Below are 8,890 nucleotides of genomic sequence, written 5' to 3'. Positions count from 1 at the left end.
CATGGTGATGTCACCCATGGTGATGTCACCCTTGGTGACGTCACTCATGGTGATGTCACCCATGGGTATGTCACTCATGGTGACGTCACCTGCAGTGATGTTACCCGTGGTGATGTCATCCATGGGGATGTCACCCGCGGTGACGTCACTCATGGTGATGTCACCCATGGTGATATCACTCATGGTGACGTCATCCATGGTGATGTCACCCATGGGGATGTCACCCGCGGTGACGTCACTCATGATGGATGATGGCCATCATTGTGGGGGATGGCATCATCATCACCCGTGGTGACATCACCCACGGTTGATGAGCATCATCATCATGGGAGATGGCATCGTCATCATCCGTGGTGACGTCATCCACAGTGATGTCATCCGTGATGATGTAACCCATGGTGATGTCACCCATGGTGACGTCATCCATGCTGGAATCTCCACAAATGGTGACATCGTCCGTGGTGACATTGTCATAATGCATTGTGGCATCATCCCTGGTGACATCATCACCACCATCCCTGGTGACATCATCACCACCATCCCTGGTGACATCATCACCATTCCCGGTGTTCCCATCCCTGGTGCCCCCCCCGGAGCAGCTCCTGGCCATCCCAGCCCTGCTCCCACCGCCGGATCCGGCTGGGAGCGGCATTCCCAAAAATCCCCAGGGATTGGCCGCGGTCACGGCCGGGCTCCCGCAGGGGCTGGGATGGGCTCGGGATTCCAAGGAATGTCCCCAGGCAGGGATGAGATGTCCCTGATTCCATGGGAATGTCCCCAGGCTGGAGTGGGATGTCCCTGGAATTCCAAGGAATGTCCCCAGGCTGGGGTGGGATGTCCCCAATTCCATGGGAATGTCCCCAGGCAGGGATGGGATGTCCCCAATTCCATGGGAATGTCCCCAGGCAGGGATGGGATGTCCCTGGAATTCCATGGGAATGTCCCCAGGCAGGGATGGGATGTCCCTGGAATTCCATGGGAATGTCCCCAGGCAGGGATGTCCCTGGGATGGCAGGAAGGTGTCCCGAGCCTGCAGGACACCTCCGGCATTCCCAGCCTCTTCCCTCCAGCATTCCCGAGTTTTTCCCTCCGCCATTCCCGGTCCTTTCCCGCTCCCCCCACCTCTCCCACTTCCCGTCTCCTCCTCTCCCGGGCAGGAAAAGGCAGGAAAACCCCGGGATGGTTTTCCCGGCAGCCTCTTTGTGTCAGGAATTTCCCAGCACTCCCCAGGCTCCAAATTCCCAAAGAATTCCTCGGGATGGATCCGGGATCCGGGAACTCACTGGTGCCGCCGGCAGCGCCTCGGTCGCCCTTGTCCCCCTTGGGGCCGCGCTCACCTGGGAAGGGAAGGAGCCGGAATTGTTGGGAATTCCCATCCCTGCTCCGGAAGGACGGGAAAATCCCAAAAATCCTCCGGGAACGTGTCCCGGGGCAGAGGGAACCAAAGGCCTGGTGTTCCTGGAATTCCTGATCCCGTAAAAAGCAGCGAAACTCTGGATTTCGGGATGAAATTCCCGATTTGGGGTGGGAAATCCTCACTCGGGGCCGGGCTCGGGGATTCCCAAATCCCTGCGGAAGCGCCGAGCTCGTGTCCATGGAAAAGGGCGATGCCGGGGAACAGCTGGATAAACATTCCCGCCCATCCGATATCCCGGGAATGATTTCTTATCCCAACGAGGCTTTAATTAACCCCGTTAATGAGCTCACTAACGAGCTCTGTCATCCCTTGGCTCTCCCGGAGCCTCCTCCTCCCTCATTCCCGAGTTTTCCAGGACCGGGGGCTGGGATTTGCCGATCCCGGCTCGGCCCCATCCCGAGGAACGACAAACAACACCCGGAGCGGCTCCGAAATCCGGGATCAAGGAAAACATCGGATGGAAAACGATCCCAAATCGCCGAGCTGGGCAGGAAATTCCCGCCCTTTCCCTGGGAGGCTCCGGGAGAGCGGGATGGCTCCAGGGGGATGTGTGGGATGAGGGAAAGCGGCCCGGAGCTGATGGGATCCAGATGGAAATCCCGGGAATGCGGCCAGGGATGCAGCTCCCGCCTCGGGATGGGGTCGGGATGCTGGAGCAGATCCAGCCTGGCCAGCGCAGGGAAAACGGGATTGGGAACGGGATGGGCTGGGAGAGAGGCTGGAATGATCCGGGAAAGGGCCTGGGATGATCCCAAAGTTGGGGTGGTGGGAAAAGGGGGAGCAGAGCAGCTCCGGATCCTGACTCCAGATGGAGAAATTCCAGAGGAGGCCCCGGAGCTGCTCCGGGAGAGCCGGGAATGTGCAGCCGGATCAGGGAAGGATCCCGGGAATCCTGGGAGCCGCTTCCCGAGGCTCCAGGGGCTCCGGGAGAGCTGGGATTTGGGAAAGGGCCGCAGGGCCAGGAGCCAGGGAATGGCTTCCCACTGGGAAAGGGGAGCTGGGAGCTTGGGAAGGAATTCCCAGAGAATCCCTGGATCCCTGGCAGTGCCCAAGGCCGAGCTGGAGGGATCCAGGGATCTCTGGGATCTCTGGGATTGCAGGGATCGGGGGATGTGGAAGAGGATTCCCATCCCTGCAGCATCCCTAAATCCCCAACTCATCCCAGTTTCCATCACCGCTCCGAGAATTCCGGGAATCCCGGGATGGGCCGGGTGGGAAGGGCCCTTCAATCCCAGCCCATTCCAAGCCTGACACCTCCCGCTATCCCAGGCTGCTCCAGCTTTTCCTTGGACATTCCCAGGGATCCGGGGGCAGCCGCAGCTTCCCCGGCCTTCTCCAGCTCCTTCTTTCCCCCTTCTCCCACCTCTCTCCTCTTCCCAAGGAATTTCCTGCTGGGAATAACTCGGTGACTTCAGCTCCCGGGGCTGGAGAACATCCCAAAAAATGGGATCGGATTCCCTGGGAGCCTGGAGGGAGCCTCGGGGCTGGGACAGAGCCCGGGAATTCCGGAGGAGCCTCTCCCGGTCCCTCCTGCCCCGGTGACCATCGGAGCATTCCAGGCCGTTTTCCCATCTTTTTTTTGGGATCGTGGACAAATCTTAGCCCGGACACCGCGGCAGAATCCCTCAGCTCTTCCCATGGATCCGCAGGGAACGACGGAGCCCAAAACCTCGGGAAAATCCCAGGAGACTCCACCAATCCCCATTTTCCCAGATGGATTCAGGTTCTGCCTCCAGGAACATTCCCAAAAATTCCAGCCTGGGGATGTTCCGGAGGGAATCTTCTCTGATCCCCACCCAAACTCATCCCGAAATTTCCCATCCCAGCTCGGATTTTTCCTGCTGTATCCTCCTGGGTGTGTTTCCTTTTCCATGGAAAAGTGGGGAGGGATGGACCTGTCCTTCCTTCCCAGGAGAATTTTTCCCATTTGGGAATGAGGGAAACAATTCCTTCCCTGGAGCCACTTTGAGGGAAAACCCATTGGAAATGGGAAAACACCGAGCAGGGAAAGGACTCGGGAGAGGTTTAAACCTGGAATTTCCCATGAGGAGGCTCCTCCACACCCAAACCCCCCATCCCAGGATTCCTGGGATGAAATTCCCGGGGAACCAAGGGGGAAGGAAATCCTTGGAGAAGGGTAGGACAGAAATCCGGGATTTAAGGCAAAGCCCGGCTTTGGATCCGTGCCCGGATCTGGGTCTGTTTCCCGTAAATTCCAGAGAATCCCAAAGTGCCCGAGCGCTGCCGGAGGCGTTGGATTTTCATTGGAAAAGGGGTTGGATTGAACGCCCGTCTCCGACATTCCCAATCTCCGGGAAGGGGAGGGAGATGGGGATGGATTTTTGGGAGTCCTGGGGGCGACCCCCATCCACTGGGACACGAGGGATGGGGACGGGATCCGGGAACGGCTTTGAGGTTTTCATGGAATTGTTGAGGTTGGAAAAGCCCTCGGAGCCCATCGAGTCCGGCGCCGGAGCCCCCATTCCCGAGGGATTGGAATCCATGGGAATGTGGCACTGGGGGACACAGATTGGGCTGGGAACGCTCGGACTCGGAGAACTTTCCCAGCCGCGACAATTCCATGATTCTTTGCTGAGCAAATCTGGCACCAGGCTGGAGAATCCCAACCCAACCCGGCCGGGATTTTTGGGATCGCTTTCTGGATTTAAGGAGCCCTCGGCCAGTGGGAAAATGCTGACATTCCTGGTGCTCCAGGGGTGTATCCAGGGGTTTTCCAACCTCCTGGAGCAACCTGGGATAGTGGAAGAACGTGGAATCCAAGGATCTTTTAGGTCCCTTCCCAATCCCAATCCCAATCCCAATCCCAATCCCAATCCCAATCCCAATCCTGATCCCAATCCCAATCCCAATCCCAATCCCAATCCCAATCCTGATCCCAATCCCACTCCAGGTTTCCATTCCCTACAACTCCCAGCTCTTCCCAGCAGGAATTCTGAGCCTCAAAGGGAATTTTTTGGGATTGCAGCTCGGAATTTCCCATCCCAGGTGTCCGGGGCTGGCTGCTCCCACCAAATCCCCACTTCCTACTCCCACGGTTTTCCTGGCTGTGGGAAGACCCAGGGACACCCTGGAAAAGAACTGGGAGATAATTCCCAAATCCCTGCTGGGGCCAGGCCCGGGAGGTCCCCAGGGAGCCCCATGGAATGGGAGGACATCCCAAATCCATCAGTTCCCTCTCCAGCGGGAATGGTTGGGACGGGGTCGGAAGGGCGGTGTAGGAATTGTTGGGGTTCCCGTTCCGCCAGGAGATCTGGAGGATCCCCCGCTCTCCCTTCCCTTCATCCCGGGATCTCCTCCGCTCCCGGATCCCGGCCGGAATGTCGTCCGTACCTTTGAATCCGCGCGTTCCCGCGGGGCCGCGAGGGCCCGGCTCTCCCTGGTCCCCCTTCAATCCCTGCGGGCCGGGGGGCCCCCGCTCCCCGGGAAGGCCTGGAATGAGGACGAGGACACAAAATCAGCCGCTTCCAGCAGAATTCCACACTCCCCATGGGCTGGGAACGCCGGGAGACCCCGAAGAGTCCGGCCCATCCTTTTCCTGCTCTTCCTCGGGATGGATTTATCCAGAGCTGAGGAATTTCTGAGCATCCCCGGGCTCGGATGGAGAAAAATTGGCTCCAAAGCTGGAGATTGAGGAAGGAAAACCAGGATCCATGCAAGGAATCAGGATGTGTCCCCCAGGAGCCCCAAGTCTCCTGAATCCGTGTTGTCCCGGGGCTTGGATGTTTCTTGGAGAAGGAGGTGGATGAAAGCCCCTGGTGTGAGCATTCCCGACCTCTGGGAGGTGGGAATTGGGGCTGGAGTTTGGGAATTCCTTCACTGGGAACACATCCAAACCTTGGAGGTGACCTCCATCCATGTGGGACCTGGATCTGGATCTGCTCCTGGACCTGGACCTGGATTTGGACCTGGACCTGGATCTGGACCTGGATCTGGACCTGGACCTGGACCTGGACCTGGATCTGGACCTGGACCTGGATCTGGCTGTGGATCTGGACCTGGACCTGGATCTGGATCTGGATTTGGACCTGGACCTGGATCTGGATTTGGACCTGGATTTGGACCTGGACCTGGAACTGGAGTTGGATCTGGAGTTGGCTCTGAACCTGGATCTGGATCTGGATCTGGATCTGGCCCTGGATCTCGATCTGGATCCGGACCTGGATCCAGATCCGGACCTGAACCTGGATCTCCATCCAGTCCTGGACTCCAAGCTGGAGCTGGACGTGGATCCAGGTTTGGATCAGGGATGGAGGGATGGAGCCTGCGCTGGAGGTGGGATCTGGAGGGAGCCGGGGATGATCCCACGGGAATGATCCAGCAGGGGCTCATCCCGAGCCCGAGCTGGGTTTGGATCCAAGCCTGGCTCCATCCCTGTGGATTCCCTGGGCCCTTCCTGGGCTGGGCTTTCCCAAACCTGGGCACCGTTTTCCTTTGGTTCACGAGGAGGAATTCCCATCCCAGCTCCAGCAGGGATTATCCCAAACTCCAGTTTTCCCTGCTGTGTCCATCCCAAGGAGGGGTCAGGACCTGGATTGCTTTGTGGATTTTCCATGGAAAAGGGAATTTTCCTGGGATACACCTGAACCCGACCTCAGATCCAAAGGGTCGTGCCCACATCCCAAAAAAACTCCAGGAGAAACCCTAAAAGCCGTGGCTGCTCCCACAGCTCTTCCCGGAGCCGAACCCTCCTGGGGTTCCTTTGTTTTTCTGTTTGAACAAGGAAAAAATGGGGAAAAAAAAAGGAAAACCGAGGAAAAGAGCCAATGTAATTCCGAGGGTTGTTACACCCAAGGAAAACAGCCACGGATCTGTCAGTGCCAGGAATTCCAGCTGCAGGGAGAGGGAACACGGGCAGCTGGAGGGCCTGGCCGGGGCAGATCGGATTTCCAGGCTGGCTCAGTCGCGCTGGGCTGGGCCTGGGAAGGAGAGATCCCAAAATCCCGGGGTTTGAGCCCAAAGCAACCCCAGCAAGTGCCTCGGAATCCTTGGAGCGAGGGATCGCAGGGATGGGTCCGGATCTGGATCTGGAGCTGGATCGGACACCCTGAGTCCTGTGGGGTGGGTTTGGAGCAGGGGAGGACAGGGATTGGGCTGGACCTGGTCCTGGATATGGACTTGGATCAGGATCTGGACCTTGACCTGGACATGAATCTGAACCTGGTCCTGGAACTGGCCCTCGACCTAGACCTGGTTCTGGTCCTGAAACTGGATCTGGATCTGGTCCTGGACTGGATCTAGACCTGGTTCTGGAACTGCATCTGAATCCAGACATGGATCTGGTCCTGGATCTGGATCTGGCTCTGGCTCTGGATCTGGCCCTGGATCTGGATCTGGATCTGGATCTGGCTCTGGATCTGGATCTGGCCCTGGATCTGGATCTGGCTCTGGATCTGGATCTGGCTCTGGCTCTGGATCTGGCCCTGGATCTGGATCTGGCCCTGGATCTGGATCTGGCTCTGGATCTGGCCCTGGATCTGGATCTGGCCCTGGATCTGGATCTGGCCCTGGATCTGGATCTGGCTCTGGATCTGGCCCTGGATCTGGATCTGGCCCTGGATCTGGATCTGGCCCTGCGTCTGGATCTGGCTCTGGATCTGGCTCCAGGGCTCCATCCTGCGGGATCCGAGCAGATCCCCGCTCCGGGCGGGATGGATCCGTCACTTCCGTGGGACCAGGTGGTTCCCAGGGGGATCCTCCGTGCCACTCGGAGCCAGCATTCCCAGGATTCCCCTCAAATCCCAAACCGCTGGATCCAAGACTTCCTCAGGGTGGGAACGTGCTCTGGTGGGAATTCCTCCCAAAAACAATGGGATTAAGAAGGGGGGGTGGGAAAACCGGCATTCCCGACATTGGAAAAAATATCCCAGAAAAATCTGGGAGCCAAGGCCCCTCTGCCGGGATCTGCCGGAGGGATCCAGCAGCAATTCCAGCCCTGTGGCCTCGGAAGGCTCCGTTTGGGAATGGGGTCGCCAATTCCTGGGAGAGCTCGGAAGCTGGGAATATCAGCGTGGATTTCCTGGAGCCGGGCTGGCCGTGGCGATTTTCCCTCCAGGATGGACATTCCAGGATCCGGGAGAGCGGATCCATCCCCGAGGGATGGGCCGGGAAGTCACCGGGAATGGTCCCACGGGCTTTGGATCAGCCCCTGGATGATGGCGGGATGGGATCGGGGGGATTTTGTGGATGCCGGGAATGTTTTCCTCACCTCGGAGGCCGGGAAGGCCGGGAAGGCCGGGCGGTCCCTCCATCCCTTCCGTGCCTCGCTCTCCTTTGGGTCCCGGCGGCCCTGGAAGACAACGGGAATCGCATCCTGGATTTGGGAATGTGCAGCAGGACAGGGAGATCCAGGGATCCCCGAGAAACCTGGGAACAAAGCGGGGACAGAGGAGGTGCCGGAGCGGTTTTCCGTGATTTTAAACCTCCGGGATTTCCGGATGTTAAATCCCAAACTGGAATTCCACCGACCTGCTCCAAGTGCCAGGAAAATTCACCTGGAGGCTCCACCTGGAGCGCGACTCCGGGAATTTTCCTTTAGACCAAAAGACGGGACATTCCCAATGAAACCATTGCAAGAAATCAGGGAAAATTTGGGATTTTCCTAGAATCCCAGAATTCTGGGGGTTGGAAGGGATTTTAAGGATCATCCACGGGCAGGGACATTTGTCCAGCCGGGATGATCCTCTGGGAATTCTGGAGATGATCCTTGAGGAGAGGATTGGCAGCGGGATTTTGGTCAAATCCTGGGAATGAGCGGAAAATTCCAGTCCCGGGTTTTGTCCCTCATCCTGCAAAGGGTCAAATCCCAAAAGCTGGGAAGAATCGGGAGCCAAAACAATGGGAAGAAGGAATTTGAGGAGAAAAAAATAGGAGGGGGGGAGAAAAATTGCTGGAATAAGGGAAAAGAGGGCAGGGAGAGGCTGGGGAGGGTCATTCCCACCCATCCGGGAGGAGCACCGGGAAGTGTTTTCCCAGAAATCCTAAAAGCCGGGAAGTCGGGAAGCTGAGATCCAGCCAGGGCGATGGAAAAGGCTCAGGAAGAGCAGGGATGTGCGGTGGTTTTCATGGATGGGGAATTGGGCTCTGGGAATGTTCTCTAGGAATCCGTGGGATCCAGAGTGGGATATGGAGCGGGATCTGGAGCGGGATCAGGAGCAGGATCAGGAGGAGTGAGATCCAGAGTGGGATCTGAACCAGGATCTGGAGCAGGATCGGGAGTGGGATCCAGAGTGGGATCGGGAGAGGGATCTGGGATGGGATTGGGAATGGGATCAGGAGTGGGACCCAGAGTGGGATCTGGAGTGGGATCAGGAGCAGGATCAGGAGGAGTGGGATCTGGAGCGGGATCTGGAGTGGGATCAGGAGCAGGATCAGTAGGAGTGGGATCTGGAGCAGGATCTGGAGTGGGATCAGGAGCAGGATCTGGAGGAGTGGGATCTGGAGCAGGATCTGGAG

General features: G+C 58.0%; 1 protein-coding gene across 2 annotated transcripts in view; it reads right to left on the bottom strand.

Moving 5' to 3' along the window:
- Window positions 1-591: 591 nt before the first annotated feature.
- Window positions 592-8,890, bottom strand: part of SCARA5 (scavenger receptor class A member 5) — a 23,605-nt gene continuing 15,306 nt past the window's right edge. The window contains exons 5-7 of one of the 2 annotated variants that reach the window (XM_019005463.2): window positions 7,644-7,724; window positions 4,769-4,867; window positions 596-1,337 (exon numbers count right to left, since the gene is read on the bottom strand). In XM_019005463.2, coding sequence (XP_018861008.1) covers window positions 682-1,337; window positions 4,769-4,867; window positions 7,644-7,724 — 836 coding nt within the window. In that variant the 3' untranslated portion in view covers window positions 596-681. Of the gene's footprint in view, window positions 1,338-4,768; window positions 4,868-7,643; window positions 7,725-8,890 lie in introns of both variants that reach the window. The other variant, XM_019005464.2, reaches the window with a different exon arrangement.

Source organism: Parus major, unplaced genomic scaffold (genome assembly GCF_001522545.3).
Source record: "Parus major isolate Abel unplaced genomic scaffold, Parus_major1.1 Scaffold379, whole genome shotgun sequence".
Classification (NCBI taxonomy): Eukaryota; Metazoa; Chordata; class Aves; order Passeriformes; family Paridae; genus Parus; species Parus major.
This window is presented reverse-complemented; position numbering and strand designations above follow the sequence as displayed.